At 42.9% G+C, this 23,127-nt stretch overlaps 1 protein-coding gene across 1 annotated transcript; it reads right to left on the bottom strand.

Annotated features, from left to right (window-relative positions):
* Positions 1-1,478: 1,478 nt before the first annotated feature.
* Positions 1,479-3,359, bottom strand: LOC143925683 (zinc finger MYM-type protein 1-like). Its single transcript, XM_077450145.1, has one exon. The coding sequence runs from the start codon at positions 3,357-3,359 to the stop codon at positions 1,479-1,481; it is 1,881 nt and encodes a 626-aa protein (XP_077306271.1).
* Between the last annotated feature and the right edge of the window lie 19,768 nt (positions 3,360-23,127).

The following is a 23,127-nucleotide window of genomic DNA, read 5'->3' as shown; positions in this document are numbered from 1 at the left end:
GCTTCATTTTCCATTCCTTCCCAAACCACCCTACCACCTTTTACATTATCAGGGTTCTCCCTGAAGACTTCTGTCATTATTTGAATTTGGTGAGGCTGTGCATGGCTTCACCCACCCAGCCACATCATCCACTCACAGAGATCTGTGAAAGGAGAGAATACAAGTCCCATCTTCCACTGTGGTCAAAGGAACTTGTGGTTCTCAAAAGTGCACAAGTGTGGTGACAATCAGTCCATTGATACTTTCTTCAGCCTCATAACAGAAGCTCAGTAGGAACCGGGAGGATAAATAGTCTACAGGAGCCAGAGCATTGCACCTGATCACAGTTGCAATGCTTTGCAGGCTCCAATGCAAAAAAATTTAAAATGGAATTTTTTATGAACAAGATTAATGGAATCACTCAATTCTGAGGAAAATATTATGGAATCACCATGTACTTTGCAGTTCTAAAACAAACATCTGCATCAGACAGGGGCGTACCTAGAGCGTTTGGCACCCGGGGCGGATCCTACACCTGTCACCCCCCCCCCCCCCCCCCAACTTTTAAATGAAAAAACACCCACAACTTTTTTTCATTTTCTCGAGAATATTTATTGCACAAATTTGTAAACGTTCCATCAACTTAAAAAAAAAAACATTGTAAAATAACTTATTAACTTACTTAAACTTATTTCAATTATTTATAACATTTACTGAACAGATAATACTGCTTATTTTAAGCAAACAGATCCAAACTCCAAAGTGACCGCTCAGTCTATATTGAAAGGAGTCATTCACATCCTCTGCCTTCGAGCCTTCAGTTCTGCAAATTCATCAATGACTGCATCAAAGTTAATCGTCTTTGCATATTCGTGTTCGATTGAAAGTATGGCCAGATTTGTCAGCCTTGTCTCACTCATGGTAGAGCGGAAGTAGTTTTTTATTAACTTTAATTTTGAAAAACTTCTTTCACATGAAGCAATGCTCACACAGAGAGTCAAAAAGAATCTAAAACACAGAGACAAGTTAGGCAAAGAGTCACAAAAATCCCATTTAATAATGAACTGCAGGAATTGCAAAACCATCCATTTCTTTGCCTCTTCAATACTGATCTTGGCAGCTTCCAAATGCCTCCGAAGGCGTTCAATCTCCACATAGATGTCTTCATTCGAGAATTCATCAAAAACCTCAGTCAATTTTGAAGTATAATTCTGTAGATCTTTTTCGGTTGCAACAACCAGAGCGTTTGGCTGAATAACAGCAAACATTGAGAGGATATTTTCAATTGCCTTAGTGCGAATTTCCAACTCCTGGTAAAACCGATCAAGGCACTCAAACATAGCCCTTTTAATTTCCTCTGGCAATGTGAGGCCAGCATCCTTTGCCTTCTCTCCTGGCATTGTTTTCCGGAGCTTTACTCGCCCTCTTCTCTCCATTGAAATGCCCATTTCCTCACACATGGTAGTTGCATAATGAATTGCCTTTTCCACAATTTCATTTCATTGACCTGCAAGAAATGCTTTTAGAGCTTGTAGCTTCACAATGCACTTTTCAAGAGTGAGTCCCACTGTTTGCAAATACTTCTGTGTGATATTAACTTCTCCCAGAACGTCACACCAGAAAGAAAGATAACACAAAAAAGTAAAATCGCATACAGCAGGCAGCAACATCTGAGCAGATCCTCTTGTGTCCACATTTTCTTTGGGATCACACAGCTTTTCAAGGGCTGAAGTAAGTTTTTCAAAATTTGCCCTCACTGGCTTCACAGCATCATAATGAGCGATCCATCTTGTTTGGGAAAGTCTTTTCACTGTCACACCTACATTCTCCATCAGCAATTCCCAACGATGTGTAGAAACTGAAAAGAACAAATACACTTTCTCCAATGTTCCAAAAAAAGTAACACAGGAAGCAACACTTCCAAAAGAGTGCACCCCACAAAGGTTCAGAGAATGGTTTGCACATGGGATAAACAAAGCCTTGGGATTTATCTCTTTTATCTTTGCCTGAACACCACCATGAATCCCTGCCATAGTTGCAGCATTGTCATATCCTTGACCACGGCAAAGGCTTATGTCCAGTCCAGCTTCCTCCAGATGTTGCAGGATATTGTCTGTGAGCTCAGCAGCAGTCTTTCCAGCAATAGGAAAGAAGCCCAAGAATGATTCTTTTACTTCAACATTATCACCTTCAATATGAACATATCTGATCACTTCACACATCTGATCAATGTGTGACACATCAGGGGTACTGTCAAAAAGAATCCCAAAGTACTTTGCTTTCTTGATGTCAGCCACTATTTTCTTTTTCACTTGATTCCCCAGAAGACAAATAAATTCATTTTGAATTTTTGGCGAGAAATAAGAGGTCATTCTCTTCCCAGATTCGGTAGAACGTTTCAGCCTTATGAAATGTTCCTTTAAAACTGGATCATAATTTGAAAGCAATTCTGCCAATTCCAGGAAGTTTCCTTTATTTACTGATGACATGATCTCTCTATGACCACGAAAAGGAAGATTCTGGTGAGCCAAAAACAAGGTTATATCCAAGAGGCGATGCAAAATATCCCTCCATTTCTTTTTCTCATTGTCCACTGTTGTTTGGTGGACATGATCAATACATTTTTGTAGCCTCAGTCCTGTTCTCAAGGTCTTCCATTTCTCCAAGCATGTAAGATGCTGTTCAGAAGCTTCATGATCAGATACCTTTGGATTCAGCTTCCACCACAACTGAAACCCGGTAACAAAACTGGATGTTACAGTTAGTTTTTCATCAAGCGCAAAAAGTCTGCAGCAAAAACAAAACAAACTTTGTTTTGATGGAGAGTACACCATCCAGGTTCTAAGAATTGTCTCACCATTTGGAAGAGCCTTATAGAACCATGCAGTGGTGAGCTGTCGACTTTTCCCTTTCGATTTCTCTCCTCGTCTTTCAACAGCACTGAAAGGCCCATCTCTATTTTGGAAAGGTTCACTTCCCCTCTTAATAAGGTCCACTCTTAACTCATCTGGAACTGGAACTGGCCAAGCAGCAACATCAGAATAAACTGATAGTTTATCAGTCTGCTCTGCTTCTTCATCAGAGTCTTGCTGGGGGAGGCTTCTTCTGGCATCTCCTTCCGCGACATCACTCTCACTGCTTGAACATAAGTCGATCTTCTCCAATTCTTGCCTTTTTATATATGAATGCTCTTGAGAAGATACTTCTGGTATTTCTCGCTCGAATTCAAAAGTCTGAATGCCTTCAGCACTTTCTCCTACTGCAGTAGATGTTGAAGGTGTGACATATTTTAAAATGGATCCAGACATTGCCTCAGCTGACTGTTCTTTTGCCTTCTTCATCTTTCGTTGCTGAAACCCACTAGGTCGATTTCGCTTCATATTGGTGTTTTCTGAAAAATATACTTTGAACGTAAGCATAAATACATGTCTCTAAAAAGTCCAGTGCTTCTTCTTCCAAATCTCAACATGTGCAGTTGTGCACCAGCAAACTGTGCATGGTGGACTAGAAAATAACTCCTTCTCTTAATACAAAATCCCATGCACTTTTGGTGCTTATACTCAAATTGTGCACTCTCCAGACATCCATAACCCTCTTAACTTAATAAGTGGGTCCACAGTAGCTTAAATTTACAATATCCTTCTAAGTGAATTTATACCAAAAAAATTACTTAGAACCCCCAAACATATATATATTTTAAGCAAATGACAGTCATTGCAATATTTTATGTCACTCAATATTTGCGCAGCGGTCTTTCAAACGCAAATTTTGTGTAAAAAATAAAATACACTTCAAGGAATAAAAAATAAAAAAACGAAACAGTAAAGTTAGCCCAATTGTTTTGAATAATATGAAAGATAATGTTACGCTGAGTAAATGGATACCAAACATGTCACGCTTTAAAATTGCGTACAATCATGGAATGGCGACAAATGACGGTACTTAAAAATCTCCATAGGCAATGTTTTAAAATTTTTAAAGGGTTGTCTTTCCTTTAAACAAAGTTGGAAAAGTGGGTGGAACTCCACTTTAAGTTTGTATAGGATCAGAAACTTCCAGCACAGTAGAATGCTGTAGAGCAGGGGGGTCTCTAAACTTTCTAAGAAAAGGAAGGGTTCACTATACTTCAGACTTTAGGGGCTGTGGCCAGTGGTGTTAGAAAATGCCCTGCATCAGTGGGAGTAAACAGTGCCTCAGGCTTGGTGGTCATTGGGAGTAAAAAAAAAATATGTAGCACCTATGGTTAGTAGGAAAATAAATAGTGCCCCATCAATTGTATTAGTGGGGAGAAAAGTGTCCCATCATTGGTGTCCGTGGAAAGAATAGTTCCTAACATTGGTGTTAGTGGGAGGAATAGTGTCCCATAACTGGTGTCAGTGGGAAGAATAGTGCCTCATAAGTAGTATAAGTGGGAAGAATAGTGCCTCATAAGTAGTATAAGTGGGAAGAATAGTGCCTCGTAGTTGGTGTGAGTGGAAGAAATGGCACCAAACGTTGTGTCAGTGGGAGGAATAGTGCATCATAATTGATGTCAGTGGGAGGAATAGCGCCCATCATTGGTATTAGTGGTAGGAATGCCCCATCGTTAATGTCAGTGGGAAGAAATGTGCCCCATTATTTATGTCAATAGGAGGAATCATGCCCTATTGTTGGTGTCAATGGGAGGAATGGTGATTCATTGTTGGCGTCAGTGAGAGGAATAGTGTCCCAAGAGCCGGATAAAGATGATAAAGATTTTTTTTCCACAAAATTGTCATTGTAATAGGTCATTCCTCTCACATGGCATGTGTATACCACAAATGACACCCCAAAATAAATTCTGCTACTCCACCTGAGTATTACGATACCACATGTGTGGGACTTTTTCACAGCCTGGCCACTTAGAGAGGCCCAACATGCAGGGAGCGCCATCACATGTTCTAGGAGCATAAATTACACATCTAAATTGTTGACTAACTATTACACTTTTTAAGGCCCTGGAGCACCAGGACAATGACACGTGACACCGATATGGCACTGATGACACGTGACACTGATGACAGATGCCACTAATATGGGGCACTGATGACACGTGACACTGATGACAGATGGCACTAATATGTGGCACAGATGGCACTTATACGTGGCACTGATGACACGTGGCACTAATACGTGGCACTGATGACAGATGTCACTAATACGTGGCACTGATGACAGATGGCACTAGTACGTGGCACCGATGACAGATGGCACTAGTACGTGGCACCGATGACATGTGACACTGATGGCAGATGGCACGTGACACTGACAGGTGGCATTGATGACAAATGGCACTGATACGTGGCACTGATGACAGATGGCACTAATATGTGTCACTGATGACACGTGACCCTGATATGGCACTGATGACAGATGGCACTAATATGGGGCACTGATGACAGATGGCACTAATACGGGGCACTGATGACACGTGACACTGATATGGCACTGATGACAGATGGCACTAATACGGGGCACTGATGACACGTGACACTAATATGGCACTGATGACAGATGTCACTAATATGTGGCACTGATGACAGATGGCACTAATACGTGGCACCGATGGCACGTGACACTGATGACAGATGGCACTAATACATGGCACCGATGACACGTGACACTGATGACAGATGGCACTAATATGTGGCACAGATGGCACTTATACGTGGCACTGATGACACGTGGCACTAATACGTGGCACTGATGACAGATGTCACTAATACGTGGCACTGATGACAGATGGCACTAGTACGTGGCACCAATGACATGTGACACTGATGGCAGATGGCACGTGACACTGACAGGTGGCATTGATGACAAATGGCACTGATACGTGGCACTGATGACAGATGGCACTAATATGTGTCACTGATGACACGTGACCCTGATATGGCACTGATGACAGATGGCACTAATATGGGGCACTGATGACAGATGGCACTAATACGGGGCACTGATGACACGTGACACTGATATGGCACTGATGACAGATGGCACTAATACGGGGCACTGATGACACGTGACACTAATATGGCACTGATGACAGATGTCACTAATATGTGGCACTGATGACAGATGGCACTAATACGTGGCACCGATGGCACGTGACACTGATGACAGATGGCACTAATACATGGCACCGATGACACGTGACACTGATGACAGATGGCACTAATACGTGGCACCAATGACACGTGACACTGATGACAGATGGCACTGATACGTGGCATTGATGACACGTGACACTGATATGGCATGGCACGTGACACTGACAGGTGGCATTGATGACAAATGGCACTGATACTTGGCACTGATGACAGAAGGCACTAATATGTGGCACTGATGACAGCGGCCCTGTCCGCAGCGCGCCGCTGCCACCACTATAATCGCGGAGGGGGGTGCCGGCCTGACACCCCCCCAAGTGTGCATCACCCGGGGCAGGCCGCACCCCCCGCCCCCTACTTAGTACGCCTCTGGTATAGAGCTTTGTATAGAATTTGTGCGGCTTACAAGCAGGTGTACATTAAAGAAAATCCGACCAACGTTCGGTAATTATAATCATTTGTCATTAAGGAGAAGGATTTTTTTTGGGGGGGGGGGTTGCATTTTTTTTTGCCACGTATCTGTAAATTTCAAATTACCTTAAAAAATTTCACTTTCTTGTACATAAGCATCCTTTCTGGCTATTTATCTTTGTGAACTGTATTACTGTATAATATAAAGTTATAGCTCTAGACCAACCTATACTTTGGTAGCCAAATGGGGGGGGGGGGGGGGTTGATGGAAAGCCTATATAACACTCAACTTACATACTGTGTACACTCACTGTGTAGATCAGATGATGCCGCCCGATGCTGAGTGTGTCCTGTGTCCTGTGATCCTGTGTGTGCACTGTGAGTCTACAGAGCCAGATCCGCTGCTCGCCTGAGTAGTGAGTCGCTGGCGCTGCCTTCCTGCTTCTACATGCGGAGAGACAGGAAGGAATCACTCCGCGGCGCCGGGGGGGCGGCACTACTCACGCACGCACTGTGATTGGCTGGCCTGGCCGTGACCCGCACGTACTGTGAATGGCTGGCCGTGACCCGCTGGCTGGCCTATCAGCGGCCCTGTCCGCAGCGCGCCGCTGCCACCACTATAATCGCGGAGGGGGGTGCCGGCCTGACACCCCCCCAAGTGTGCATCACCCGGGGCGGGCCGCACCCCCCGCCCCCTACTTAGTACGCCTCTGGTATCAGATTACATCTGCTAATTAGTCTGTTAAAAAAAAAGAGTGATTGCACACTTTGGTGAGCTGTTGCACCACCTGATTGACATGACTCATGGCTCCAACACCAGAGATGTCAGTTGAAACAAAGGAGAGGATTATAAAACTTCTTCAAGAAGGTAAATCATCACGAAATGTTGCAAAAGATGTTTTGTTTGTTCCCAGTCAGCTGTGTCTAAAATCTGGACCAAATACAAATCAAATGGGGGTACTGGTAGACCAAGGAAAACTTCAAAGTGTCAAGATAGAAATTTTAAAGCAATATGCCTTGAAAACGGTAAATGCACAACAAAAAAAATGAGGAACAAAGGGTCAGAAACTGGAGTCAATGGGGGTTATTTACTAACGCTAGGGGGTGCAAAATATGGTGCAGCTCTGCATAGAAACCAGCTTATAGGTTTTAATGCCAAAGCTTAAAGGATAACTAAAGGTTCAGTTTTTTTTATAACAAACATGTTATACTTACTTCCTCTGTGCAATTGGTTGTGCACAGAGTGGCTCCTCCTCTTCTGGGGTCCCCCAATGGTGCTCCTCCTCTTCTCAAGTGCCCTGTCTGAGACTCGCTCTCCCTTGGGGCACCCGTGCGTGCACGCTCCCATGTCCTGCTGCTGCGTCCATTGACACAGACAGCAGGACTCGGCTCCCTGTGTCATTGGATTTGATTGACAGTAGCGGGAGCCAATAGCTGCAGTGCTATCAATCTATCCAATCAGTATCGTTTGTTGCTCCATCGAACAATTGTTGTCGGACTTTCCGCCAACAAATGTTGGCTAGCAGGTTTCCAAATTTTCCGCCAACAAATGTGTTTTCGGACTTTCCAATCGTGTGTACACAAGTTCGTCAAACAAAAGTCCAAAGTACAAACGCATGCTCGGAAGCAGTAGCGGTCGGTCTTGTAAACTAGCATTTGTAATGGAGAATTAACATTTGTGACGTGGCATGAAATCTCAAAATGCAGCGCACAATTCTCTTCTTCTTTAATGGGATAATAATGAAGCTGCTTTGCTGGTGATACTGATGGAGTTTCACCACAAAACGCGATCCAGAAGGTTTTTTTTTTCCCTGCCTCTGAATGTCCCTGTCAGAAAATGTGTGTAGTTGTCATAATGTGCAAAGACCCATAGAAGTGCTTCTACAGGCAGGTGAAAAAAATGTCAAACTCCTGTAGAATCAAAGTTTTTTTTTGCCAGTGTGCATGGAACCTACAAGTGAAACATCATAAAATGCAATGTGCAAAAAAACCATAATGAAATCACTAATAATAATACATATGTCCTTTGAGTAAAAAAAGGAAAAAGGTCCAAGAATAAGTGTATATTCCACCACCAAGTGACTTGATGCAGGGTTTTCAGTGGAACCCCGCATACAGTAGTCAGGGACTTTTACCAGATGGTCGGGAGCACCTAGCACTAGGATGGTCAAACAGGAAAGCAGAATAACCTGTGTGGGGTAGCAAAAACCTAGCCTACAAGGGCATTGGGATGGTGGATGAATCCTTCACAGTAGTTACCCCTCGCAGTGGGACCTCCCAATCATCCAGGGGCAGAAGATATTCATACAAAAAAACAAGCTCATTCAAAAATGAATGGCTACTTACAATGTACAATTCGTATACGCACATAAACTCATTTGACGGCAAAGATAGAACAAACCCGCACTTCTGGCGTCACGTAGGGCACGTTGGCATCAGCTTTATTAAAGAGGAAGTAAACCCTGATGGGTTTACTTCCTCTTTTTTTCCCTGCAAAGGTAAAGCATAATGGACTACTATGCATCGCATAGTAGCTCATTATGTGTCACTTACCTGACACAGGAGCCAGCGAAGTCGCCGCTGTCCCCTGTAGTCCGCCGCATCCATGTTGCTGGTGGCGTCTCGCAGCTCCGACGAATCACAGCGGCGCAACCGCGATGACGTCACTCCCGCGCATGCGCACGGGAGTCGCGTCTCGCAGCTCCGCCGCTGCCATACGGCGAAGCCGCGATGACGTCACTCCCGCGCATGCGCACGGGAGTCGACAAATTAGGCAAATCCATTCTTGGATTTGCCGCATTTAGTGCGCATGCGCGCCGTAGACAGCGGTGCCCATTTTCGGGCAAATATCTCCTAAACCATATAGGTTTAGGAGATATTGCTTGGACCTACAGGTAAGCCTTAATCTAGGCTTACCTATAGGTCCAAGTTGTTTGGAAGGGTTTACTTCCTCTTTAAGCTGTTATAAAAGCCAGAGATGGTGCAATAAAGTAGTTGTTGTATGGTAGTTTTTTTTTTCATGATTCAATAATATTTTTAGTGATTTCATATTTTTCCCCTCTGCTTGATCTGCAAAACAGTTGCAATTGATTACAGTTTTCTTTCTTTTTGTTCCTTTTGGAAGATTGGAATGTTAAATGAAAATAGTTTTGAGGCATGTCTGTGATTCGTTCTTCTTCTACACAATTAAGCAATAGAATGAACATTTTCCATGAGTGGTGATTCCATACTTTTTGTAGTAATAGCAGTATTTTTAATTTATTTAGCAAAAGGTGGATTTAGCCTTTTAACTTTCCATCACAGACTAGTCTGTCATTCTCCATAAACTTAACTGAACTCTTGAATTTTAGGGGCTTTTATCTGACCTGTAACAACATGATTCTGACAGATATATGTTGGTTCACACCAATTATTAGTCCTTTGCCTGAACTTGAAATCTAAGTTGAATTGTTAGGGGACCTCTGTACCCGTCTGAAAGCCAAGTTTTGTCTGAGGGAAAGATAAAAGTATTAATAAATATATAGAGGATGCTGTGTATCCGAGATAAGGAATGAAAACATGTTAAATATCTTGATAAAGAATAAGGAAGCAGTTGTTTCCTTTGCACAAGCGACTGTTTCTGAACCAAGTCCATAAAAGTGGATGGCCTCATAAGCTGCTATTTCTCAAAATGCAAACAAAAAGATTGGACTTTTCCATTTCTTGGTTTAAGGTTATACATTAAATCTCTGTATAATTCCAGTATTCTGCCAGTGTTTAACTGTCTGCATTGTATTTATTGTCAAGGTTTTTTTTTTTTTTTTACTGTTTAACCAAATGTAATAAATTAAACTAACTAAAATTGTTACAAACAATGGGGTATGTAGAAAACTACAAAATTTGAAAAATATTTTAATTTCTCAGTAATTCTGGGAATTATACTTATATATGTACTGTAATATATTTTTCAATGTTATTATGGCTCTTCTGCATTTTAAAGCTAAAACCCAGGCAGATATTAAAAAAAAACAAAAAAACATAAAAAGTTGCTATACAGGGTATGCACATTAAAATATTGTGTTTTTTAAAAAGATACAACCTAATTAGTTTGTCGCTGCCCCTTCACTGTCTATTGATGGACTGGGGATAGGGAGGTGACTGTGTTGCATAACTGTAGCAGAGAAAAGTCAGGTCGCTGGGATCTGCTATCTGGCAGGGATGTGAAAATCTTAGAACTGGATTAACATAAATAAAATAGTTTGTAGGTAAGACAGCTCTGTTATAGTATTTTAAATGTGTATTTCAATGTTTGTCAAAAGTTCAGCTTTATAGAGTAACTTCACATTTGTTGAGAAAGAACATTCCCCTCTAAGTGATCCATGTACTGTACTGTACATTGCAAGGATTATAACAAACATTGCTCCAGAGTCCTACCTGTTTCTGCCCTAAGGTATAGCTCTTTGTTAAATCATGTCTTATACAAGTCTTAGCCTGGGTTCACATTTGTGTGAACACAAACAGTGCATGTGATTCTCACCCGCACTGCAGTGCCGATCGCATGCAATGTCTGTGCAATGCGAGTTCAGCCATACAGTTGTTCTCACCCATGCAATCTGATTCTTGTGCGAATTCACAGTTCACACTGCGATCTGTGAACCGATCTGGGGATGTCATTACCATTGTATTGACCCTCCCAGCCGTTCTCAGAAGGCAGCGTGAACTGCCTGCGGGAGAAATGCGATGTGGGAACCAGCGCTGAAATCACGCCAGTTCCAGCATCCGATATGTGTGAACCTAGGCTTAGTCTGAATGGGAGTGACATTTAAATTTTTGATCAGCTGATGCGCTTGAGGGGCTCTAATGAGGGTCTACTTTCCTTTACATGTAATTAACCTTTTAGGAGCATTTCAACTATATTGAAACTTTTGTTGTAGGGGATGCCTAAAATCAGACTTGTATCTCAGTGCAAACTTCTGGGAAAATCAGTGAGCCAATCACACAAGTGGGAAACTACATCTCTGGGGTGTTCTGTACACCAACTGTGTAAAGAATGTCTTCAGATAGCCATATTACATTAAATACACATAACAAGTGCACATCAACCAAGAACAACAACAATAACGATAAGTAAAAATATTGAAGTATTGAATATATCAAAGTCCAGCAATGTGAAAGTCTTCAGCATGCTTGCAGAGAAAACTGAGACAGGTAAAGTATTCTGCCATATAGCAATCAAGAGAAAGAATCCTGAAAAGATGAAAAGATGACCTTGTGCCTTCCCCCACAGGTAACAATGGCCTCTTACCAAATAAAATTGACCCCTATGACAGAGATCAAACAAGCATGTTGATATCAAGCATCCAGCTATCCAGTTAAAGTTGCCAACTTTTCAGCCTTGGGCATTCCATAGATTAGCAAGTCAGGCTGGGCAGTACCCACATTTATAGGAAAGAACAGAGGCTGCACATAGTGTAAAAACATGTGCAGGGCCACCTCTGTGACCAAGCCCCCAGTGAGCAGGGCAAAACATGTCAGGGGGGTCAGGGGGGTGTGGCTGTAGAGGTGCTGGTTGAGGTCGCGTTCATCTACATACTGATACACTGTGTTGGCGAGTGGTACCTTTTCTTCTCTTTGATAATGTTACATGTAACACCCTAAATATAGGTGTAACATGTAACATGTTACAAAAGGTCAACTTGAAGGTTTAGATAAAATAAAGATTCATGAGAAATCTGGACTACAAGTGGCCAAACAACTATTTCATGTGAAAATAAATATTTCCACACCTTTTACATGTGAATAAAATTTTTCGATGAAAACAATAATATGAGAGGTAATAAAAACAGTAGATTAGCATAGATGAGCAACGAAATGGGGAAAAGTGGGGGGGACAATATCAGGAGAGACTTCAGGAACTTAAGAAGTACAGTACTGAGAAAAGGAGGGTAAAGGGCACCATGATTGAAATCTAAATACATTAAGGGTGTGAATAGGGTTTGGGAGGGCAGTATTTTCAATATGAAACTAAGATCATGACCTCAAACAAGCAGGTGTAAAGTTCAAAATTAAAAGAGAAGTTTGGGATTAAAGAAAATGTAAAAAAAAAATTATACTCACCTAGGTGGATGCAACATTGATTTGATGCTGCATCTGTCCCCTGCCAGCTCTGCAGTGAGAACTGAGCGATCAAACATCACTGATTGCTCAGTTCTCCCCCTCCACTCTGACTGTCAGTCAGCAGCTCCCTGTTCTCCCCTCCAGCGCTCACTGGAAACCTGAACTGTGGAGGGGGCAGAAAGGGCTGGCTCAGGATTACTAAGAGGCTAAAACATGTGTCGGTCCAGGCATCTGGGTGGATACCAACCATATGGTTCGTATCTTTCCTGAGCCTTGACTGGCTGTGTGATGTCAGCCGACAGCGGGCTTCAGTCTGCTGTTGGCTGAAAACGGGCCATAGGAGTGCAGAAGAACGAACTGCACTCCTGTGATCCATAGGAGAAGTATAGCCAAAATAGCTTTGGCCATACTTCTCCCTTATCTTAGAAAATATTATTTTATTGAAACAGTAGTTTGGTATAAACTTTCAGCAGAGCCAGTCAACAGTACGTGGATTCATGGTGAAGGAAAAAATTGGCGTACTTATATACAACAGCTGCCAGCTTCAGCAAAAAGACTAACCAGGTATCCAGGAATAAAATACAAAATATAAAGTGCAAAATATACAAAGTGCTATATAAAGTGCTAAGTGCATATAAAGTCAAGGAATAATCATAGAAATCAACTAGTAATTGTATACAAAATGTGGAAAATGCTATGTGCAGCATATAAACTCCAAAGTATGAACCTAGAAATAAAAAATATAAAGAAAAACGTTTGCAATGGTACAAGTACACAGACATGATAGACTGCCTTGGGTTGGCTTAAAAATATCACTCCTGAAATATCACATAGAATGATACCTGTGAAAAAAGCATGGACCTATACAGGAGAAGTAGATGGCAACCTAAAAGTCATTGAAGTATAATAAACACTACACCTGGGGATGTGCCCCCAACTCCAGGGGAAGGGGATGGGTACTTTTACCCTAAGAGGGTAAGCGGCGGTGGGTAAAACAGGTATGGACAGCAGTCAGGAACTCGATCTCCAACTTGAACTCACACGAATGGACTGGCAAACACCTACATCCGTCAAGCCAAGGGTGAAACGGAAACCTGGATGCCAATGGCAATGTCCCCGATATGGATGGTACTATTCACATCCGAGAACCAGCATGGACCATAGGAAAAAAAAGGGAAGAAGGCCTCCACATAGTGCAGATGAATACAGCATTTAAAAATATATTTTTTATTTTAAAAAAGAGTAAGTACAAATATGTGTACAAAAAGTGATCACAAAGCTGATAATAACAAGTGTGGTTATAGAGATGAACAGGCTAAAACCCAAAATGGATTCAAACAAGCTTGGGAAAAATATAGATCTATACTCAGACAACAAAAGTTAAACATAAAAATTTAAAAAATATCTAAATAAAAAAAATGGGGCAAAATTGATGATCACTTGCTCTTCTTTCTGCCTTAAAGGGGTTGCAATGGTTCAGGGCAGGGCCGTTTTTAAGGCAGGGCAAAAGGGGCAGCTGCCCTGGGCCCTGTCCTTGTTGTGGGGCCCAAAGCAGCTGCCTCATACTTGCCAACTATCCTGGTTTAAATTCCCTCGTCCCTTGAGGTTTTAGTCCTGTGCTATGTCCCAATATCTCAGTGTGAAGTGTTGCCCAGCTCTGCCCTATTGTTTAGTACAGATGACTCTCCTACAGACCCCGTGTTTATATGTAAATGATCGGCGACACTCATATGTAAATAGGAGATATCATGCCCCTCCCCCTCAGGGGGGAATGATATGTATATCATGCCCCCCCCCCCCCCCGAGGTCATGGCCACTGTAATCTCTAGCAACCAATCAACAAGCAGAAATCATGTGCCGTAACCTCTAGCAACTAATCAGTGAGTTGTAATGTGTGCTGTAACCTCTAGCAACCAGTCAGTGACCGGTAATGATATACTGTAACCTCTGGCAACCAATTGCAATAGCTGCTTGATCTGATTCAGTAAATTGATTTTGAGTCTAGCTGCTATTTATTGTATGTCTCAGAGCAGGTGGAGAGCAAAACTGCATGGGGGGGGGGGGGCCCAAGAAAAGTTTTGCCCAGCATCCAGTCAATATTAAAGACGGCCCTGGTTCAGGGTTTTAAAAAAACAAACATGTCATACTTACCTCTGCTGTGCAGTTGGTTTTGCACAGAGTGGCCCTGATCCTCCTCTTCTGGGGTCCCTCAGCGGCACTCATGGCTCCTCCTCTTCTTGAGTGCCCTGTCGGAGAAGCGCTCTCCTTCGGGGACACCCGTGCGGCCGTGCTCCCATGTCCTGCTTCTGCATCTATTGACACAGAAAGCAGAACTCGCCCCCCCCCCCCTGGGGGCCTGCATCATTGGATTTGATGGAAAGCAGTGGGAGACAATGACTGCGCTGCTATGAATCTATTCAATGGGGATACAAGACACGGGCTGGAGCTGATGTGCTCCTTCCCATAGTGGGAAACACAGGGCTCAGGTAAGTATAACGGGGGGCTCGAGGGGACTGTTGAGTGACAGAAGTTTTTCAACTTAATGCATAGAATACATTAAGGTAAAAAAACACAAGGGTTTACAACCCTTTTTAACTTCTGTATATTTACTTTTGTATTATTTGTTCCTGTGGCTTAGTCAGTTGACCATAAAGTATAGTATTAGCGGATTTGCTAAGTAGTTGAACCATCAGTCCATTTATTGATCATTTATATTGTGACCATGCATAAAATTTAGGCCGACATTATATTTGGGATTACAATAGTATGAGTTTTCCAAGGGATCCAGTTTGCTGGTATTTCAAGTCACATTTATATAAATATATAAAAGGGAATGCACTAAGTTGCAATACCTTAAACACGTCTGTGATATATAATTATTCGTGTTGAGCGGTTCTATCAGTAGAAGTCTAGACATTCCTTTCCTTCCACTTTCTCAGGTACAAAGTCATTACAAGAACCGAGCAGTGACTAATAGCTGGGTGTGAACAGGAACCTGCAGGTGACCAATTCCTCAATTCAGAGAAAGGATTACCCAGCCTTCAGGATAAACATTTTGAGGTTTATGTTCGTTACCATAGGTGTGTGCGTGTTAATAATTTACACATCTGCATTTCCTGTATATTTCATAATTCCTCAGCAAATATCCCATTTTATTGAGAGCCACCTATATGCGTTAGCAGGAAGAACATCTCAGATCTTTGACAAGCCTCAGCCTGCCGATCGCTCTCAGAGTTTTTGCAGTATGTTCATGCTGTATATTTTATTCTGACATCTGTCACTGAGGTGCTATTTATCAGGACAGTGTGATCCCGCACAAATTCAGTCATTTTAGGAGAACCTGTTATTAGGAATGTCAGTATTTCTACAGGTTCTGCGTGGCATGTGATGGCGGGACACCTCTCATGTCTCAGAAGCTTTTATAGTTTGAGATACAGGCAGGAAGATAAATCCATTAGGAAACAAGCTGCAGATTTTATTTTATTTTTTGAAGGGAGAGTCCTGTTTTTGATCAGATAAATCTATCCGGCCATCTCTCCATGGTTATCCTTCTATTAGGATGGCAGCACAGATCAGCATGCATAAATTAACTATTAAAATGTGGATGTGTAATTGCTTTGTGTATACTGTATATTATGCTTGTAAGATGCTCTTAACCACCTCAATACCGGGCACTTAAACACCTTCCTGCCCAGACCAATTTTGAGCTTTCAGCGCTGTCGCACTTTGAATGACAATTGCGCGGTCATGCTACACTGTACCCACATTTTTATCATTTTTTTTCCCACAAATAGAGCTTTCTTTTGGTGGTATTTGATCACCTCTGCTAAACAAATAAAAAAAGACCGAAAATTTTGAAAAAAAATATGTTCACACACTACACCCGGGGATGTGCCTCCAACTCCATGGGAAGGGGATGGGTACTCTTACCCTAAGAGGGTAAGTGGCGGTGGGTAAAACAGGTATGGACAGCAGTCAGGAATTCGATCTCCAACTTGAACTCACATGAATGGACTGGCAAACACCTACATCTGTCAAGCCAAGGGTGAAACGGAAACATGGATGCCAATGGCAATGTCCCCGATATGGATGGTACTCTTCACATCCGAGAACCAGCATGGACCATAGGAAAAATAAAAGGAAGAAGGCCTCCACATAGTGCAGATGAATCCAGCATTTAAAAATATATTTTTTATTTTAAAAAAAGAGTAAAAAGTACAAACATCTTGGCAGATGTGTACAAAAAGTGATCACAAAGCTGATAATAACAAGTGTGGTTATAGAGATGAACAGGCTAAAACCCGAAATGGATTCAAACAAGCTTGGGAAAAATATAGATCTATACTCAGACAACAAATGTTAAAAATAAAAATTAAAAAAATACCTAAATAAAAAAAAGGGGCAGAATTGATGATCACTTACTCTTCTTTCTGCCTTAAAGGGGTTGCAATGGTTCAGGGCAGGGCCGTTTTTAAGGCAGGGCAAAAGGGACAGCTGCCCTGGGCCCTGTCATTGTTGTGGGGCCCAAAGCAGCTGCCTCATACTTGCCAACTATACTGGTTTAAATTCCCTCGTCCCTTGAGGTTTTAGTCCTGTGCTATGTCCCAATATCTCAGTGTGAAGTGTTGCAACTAATGCTGCCCAGCTCTAAAGATGACTCGCCTGCAGACCCTGTGTTTATATGTAAATGACTGGCATTAATATGTAAATACCCGCGACTTTCATATGTAAATAGAAGATATCGTGCCCCCCCCTCAGGGGGGAATGATATGTATATCATGCCCCCCCCCCCGAGGTCATGACCACTGTAATCTCTAGCAACCAATCAACAAGCACAAATCATGTGCCGTAACCTCTAGCAACTAATCAGTGAGTTGTAATGTGTGCTGTAACCTCTAGCAACCAGTCAGTGACCGGTAATGATATACTGTAATCTCTGGCAACCAATTGCAATAGCTGCTTGATCTGATTCAGATCAAGCAGCTAGTCTAAACATTCCTTTCCTTCCACTTTCTCAGGTACAGAGGCATTACAAGAACCGAGCAGTGACTAATAGCTGGGTGTGAACAGGAACCTGCAGGTGACCAATTCCTCAATTCAGAGAAAGGAGGGGCTGCACTGACGGGCACTGGTAAGGCGGCACTGATGAGGTGGCACCAATGAAGTGGCACTGATGAGGTGGCATTGATGGGCACTGATATGTGGCACTGATAGGCGGCACTGATGGGCACTGATAGGTGGCACAAATTGGCACTGATAGCTGCCACAGATTGGCATGGATAGGCGGCATGAATGGGCATGGATAGGTGGCACAGATGGGCATGGATGGGCACTGATAGGCAGCATGGATGGACACTGATAGGTGTCACGGATGGGCACTGATAGGCGGCATTGTATTGTATTGTTTTGTACTGATGGATGCCAATCAGTGCCAAACAATAATGCATGCCAATCAGTAATGCCCATTGTGGGCACTGATTGGCATCCATTGTGGGCACTGACTGGCATCCCTGGTGGTCTAGGGGGGCATACCTGGTGCTGGGCATCCCTGGTGGTCTGGTGGAGTCCCTGGTGGTCCAGTGTGGGCATCCTCGGGGGGGCTGCGCTGATAATTGATCAGCACAGACCCCCCTGTCAGAAGAGCAGCCGATTGGCTCTCCTCTACTCGCATCTGACAGATGCAAGTGAGGAAAAGCCAATCAACGGCTCTTCCTATTTACACTGTGATCAGCTGTAATTGGACACGTCTGATCACATGGTAAAGAGTCTCCGTTGGAGACTCTTTACCGAGATCATAGTTGTGGGGTGTCAGACTGACACCCCTCAACAGCGATCGCCACGATGTGCGCCCTCGGGGGCGTGCAGTGGCTCAAAATCCTGAGGACATCATATGACGCCCAGTCAGGATTTTGAATCCACTTTGCAGCTGACATTTGCCTATAGGGTGGCGGCAAGTGGTTAAAAGCGGCTGCCCATGTGCTGGTCTGTTATGGGTGGTAATTCATAGGGCAACATAGCTCCCAACTGTCCCTGATTTGGAACAAAGTACTGTCCCTCTTTCCTCCTCATTTGTCCCTCATTTTGGTCTGATATATAGACTTGTATATAAAATGCACTATTTATCTTTCTAAAAGTGTTTCCCAGTGTTAAACCTTTCATCCGATTTCTAAATTGTTGCATTTGTAAATTTCAGAAGCCAGTATAAAGGATTGTTAGTGGTAAAACAAATCACTTGTTGGTTTAACGAATATTTTTTTTCGTATAATTCTCCTTTATGGAGACGTGACAGAGGGTGTGTCCTATGGCTGCACACTTTTGCTTATAAGTGTCCCTTGTTCCCATCTGAAAAAGTTGGGCAGTATGAGGCAATCATAACATGCAGCATGGCAGATTCAACCAAAGCTTGTGACGCCTTGTGTAGGGGTTCACAGCTCAGCCATATAGAGTGAGTTCCAGCATTTGTACACAGAGTTTTTACAGCCAATAATCACTTGAGAAGGTATGAGTACAGGGCCTGAAGCTAGATCCCCATGCTTTCTGTCATTCCTACCATGTGAACAAGTAATGATAGAGCTCTCACTGCCTATTATTGCTTACAGTTTATATTATTTTTTTCAGCCTTTGTGTTATTTTTTTTCCATTCTTTGAAAGTGGCTTGTAGGCAGGTGTCTATTTTATCCACAGCTGGTGGCGCTCACCGCAGTGGCACTGTTGGCGAAGAGGAATTCAGGAGGAACAAGGTTCCTATATGGTTTCCTGGGTCACTGGGGGAGCTATCCTATTGGATGCTGCTGCCCCATGTGACTCAAGCAGACATCTTGGGTCAGGTAGAGTTTATTTAAGACCCTGGCTCCTGGTTTTGGCACGCATTTTGAAAGCAGGGACAAGTACCCCGCCTGTTAGGGACAGAACTATCGTAAATTAAAGTTTTTTTATGAGGAGGGAAAGCGTAGGATCTCTGCTTCTCTGGACATCTTCCCGATTGGGTGCTTGATGGCCAGACCACATTCTGCCACTCTCAACAGGTGTTGTCATTCCGGCTGGAATCTGCTCCTGTCACACTACTGCATCTGTGAGTGTACCTGGTCTTCCCAAGGGGTTTGTTGTGAATTGTTACTGCATTACTTCAATACAAGTTTCCTTTACATCTGCCTGTGTGAGTTATTGTCTTTGCACCGCACTGCACCCCACCTACATGCTGCCCATTTGCTGGTATGTTAAGGGTGGTAATCCATAGGTCAATCATAACAGACAGAGGGGGTTATTTACGGAAGGAAAATCCACATCTCTGTCACCATCCACTGCCTTACTGACACCAACCTCTGCCCTACTAACAGCATATCCCAGCATCCACTGCTCTACTGACATCATCCTCTACCCTACTGACAAAGTCCACTGCTCTACTGACTCACACCATCCACTGCTCTACTAACACCAACCTCTGCTCTATTGACACCATCCTCTACCCTGCTAACAAAGTCCACTGCCCTACTGACATCGACACTGCTCTACTGACTGACACCATCCACTGCCCTTCTAACACCAACCTCTGCTCTACTGACATCATCCACTGCCCTACTGACACCAACCTCTGCACTTCAATGAGAGGGAGCTATCTGAATAAGTCTGCTACAAAGGTGTACCACATCCCAAAGAATATAGGAATATAGAAACCCCCTATGGGTGGGACTTTATAGGTACTACCATATCAACATTAGTAGAAAAATATAAAATTTTGCCTGCATCCCTCTGCTGTGGAAACAGCAATCTCCCCTTCCACAGCACTTCGGCTGAGGAAGGTGGAGGAGGTGAAGAAGTTTGAGGACCTGATACTCACAGCACAGCACAAGCAGGAATCTCATGAGAAATCTTTATTTTTTATGATCAGGGTCAGCGCCTCCTGAGACAAAGATAAGCCCCCTCTATACACACCCCATTCACAGTCTTCCTGGTCCTAACTGCCGCCATGTCTCCCCCCCCTCCTTCCTCTCCTCCCTTTCTTTCCTACCCCCTTTCTCCTCCCCCCCTCCCTAACCCTCTCCTTCCCCCCTCTTGCATATCCTGACTCCCCACCCTTTTGAAAACTGGAAATTGGTGCGGTGATTCCCGCAGTCATATACCCCCAAGTAAAAAGCATGGTCGCACAGAGACGTAATGGATGTAAAGAAACCCTCTTGTACTTTTGTTCCATGCCCGCATGCTATACTGTACAATGTATACCTCTTTCTGTGAATAGCTGCTATATGCTTGACATTTACTGCATTGATGTTGTATTGCGTGGCCCCCCGCCCCATGGATGGAGTTTAATAAAACTTTATATTTGAAAAAAATATATATATATTAAATTTATTATACAAAGAAAAATATACATATATAAAAAAAACACATAAATGATCAAGGATGCATAGTAATGTACAAACAATAGTGGATTGATACAATGGAATGAACCAAACCCAACGACGTTTCAGAGATGAATTGTATTCTCCTTCATCAGGGGTATTCTCAGGTAGCACCATATCTACAAGATTTAAATGTAAAGCAATCAGCCAACAAATCATGACATATGCCGTGTACACACGGTCTGAGAAACCGTCGGAATGCGTCTTATCGGACCGTGTCGTCGGATAATACGACTGTGTGTGGTATGCATTGGACTGATTCCGTCCGAATCTCCGTCGGACCCAATTTTCCAACATGTTGGAAATATTTCCTGACCAACTGGGCCGATTGGACCTAATCCGATCATGTGTAGAGCATTTTGATCGGACCAAGTGCCACGCATGCTCAGATCAAATTCCTACATCAAAGCTATTGGCTACTAGCCTGAACGTAGTCCCATCGTAACGAAATTACGTCATCACGTTCTGAATGATCGGATTTTTCGACAACTTAGTCCGACCGTGTGTATGCAATAGTTTCGGACAAAATCCGACGGACAAAATCCGACGGATTTGGTTATCGAAATCTCCGACCGTGTGTACAGGGGCATAGACTGCTACAACATCATAGAATAGTACAAAACATATACTTACATCCTAATCACTAGATAAGTACATTTGAGCATCCAAAGACATTTTTTTAAGATAAATGAGGAAGAGACATCATGACACAGGACCTCACACTGACCCCATCCACCCGTGTATTAGTAAAAATGATATATATACTTGAAAAGAAGGGAAAAGGTTCGGGGGGGATAATGTTGAAAAATCCCCCACTATGTCACATATCCACCAGCCACACTGGAGTCTAGATTTCCAGACCAACAGAAGGCTGACATGTATACTGGGGCCCCATAGATGGAGAATCTGAAAAGAAGGTAAACATAGAAAAAACTAAAATAGTTATAACGTAAAAAGATGGCATGAATGAAAATTATAGGGGAGGGGAGAAGGCATTAGTAATTGCCCCTCCAATAAAATCGTCCATAATATATTGTAATAGTGAAACCTCACCTCAGTCAAAAAATAATGTCACTCACAGGTCAATGACAGAACAGAGAGAGGCACCCTAGGGAATCCAATGAATACAGACCTGCTGGCATGTAAAAATACTGTCATAAAGACAAGAAAATCCAAAGTAAACCACAATAAAAAACCAAACATGCCTGTGTATATAATATGATATCTCGAGTAAATGTAAAATACATCAAACCCAAAAAATATTAATATTGGCTGAACAAAGTGTAAGTTACCTAGATAGTCTGGATTTAAATCATGGATCCCAACAGCACGTCAAATAGGTGTCCTCCTCCTAGCCCTTTCTAGCCTGCAGTGAATCCATGCTTAAATACTAAACGCTACACAGATGATGAGCCAAATACGCCGATCAGCTGTGTGTCGTCTACCACAAGCCAAACCTCCAAGGGCGGGCACTGCGCCACACCTCCACACCGTGCAGGCGCCGCTAACGGAGCGCACATGCACGCGCACAGACCGGGCAACTTGCCAGGTCAAGCCAACGCTGCAAGCTCGCTGACGTCACACCGAAACCGTATCGAAGGAGCACGAAGCAATAGCATTTAAGAGTGTGCCAATATTTAGAAACAATCTTACAAATGTCAAGTTTATGTTGATTAAAATATTTTGTTATAATTCTCAAGGGATTGTCTGAACTGGGGGATCTCTGAGAATAAAGAATGTCCTGTCTAGTTCGAGTCGTAGCCCGTCAAATAACCCCTCAGCGGCAGCCTACTCCACAATTTATCTGCCTCTATTTTAAAAGTAGCGTCATCTGTACAATTGTGTCTCACCCTTAAATATTGACTAAATGGTATAGACCTAATCAAGGTCTCGGGGTGAAAGCTGGAGGCATGCAAAATATTGTTACCTGCAGTTTCTATGCGATATAGGCTGCTGCCAAGGGTACCATCCACATTCCTAGATTCCTGCACATCGAGGAATGAGATGGTATCAGTATTTGATGACATGGTGAAAGCAAGATTGAATTCATTACGATTCATTCTTGCCAAACATTGACTCAATAGCTCCAATGAGCCATCTCAAATGGTGAAAATGTC

This window comes from Lithobates pipiens, unplaced genomic scaffold (genome assembly GCF_037356315.1).
Source record: "Lithobates pipiens isolate NorthernLeopardFrog02 unplaced genomic scaffold, aLitPip1_a1.2 Scaffold_22, whole genome shotgun sequence".
In the NCBI taxonomy this organism is placed as follows: Eukaryota; Metazoa; Chordata; class Amphibia; order Anura; family Ranidae; genus Lithobates; species Lithobates pipiens.
The sequence above is the reverse complement of the archived record's forward strand: the minus strand, read 5'-3'. Positions and strand labels throughout refer to the sequence as shown.

Bases quoted from the DNA above. Each gene is read 5' to 3' on its own strand.
- LOC143925683 (XM_077450145.1), bottom strand. From the start codon at position 3,359: ATGAAGCGAAATCGACCTAGTGGGTTTCAGCAACGAAAGATGAAGAAG.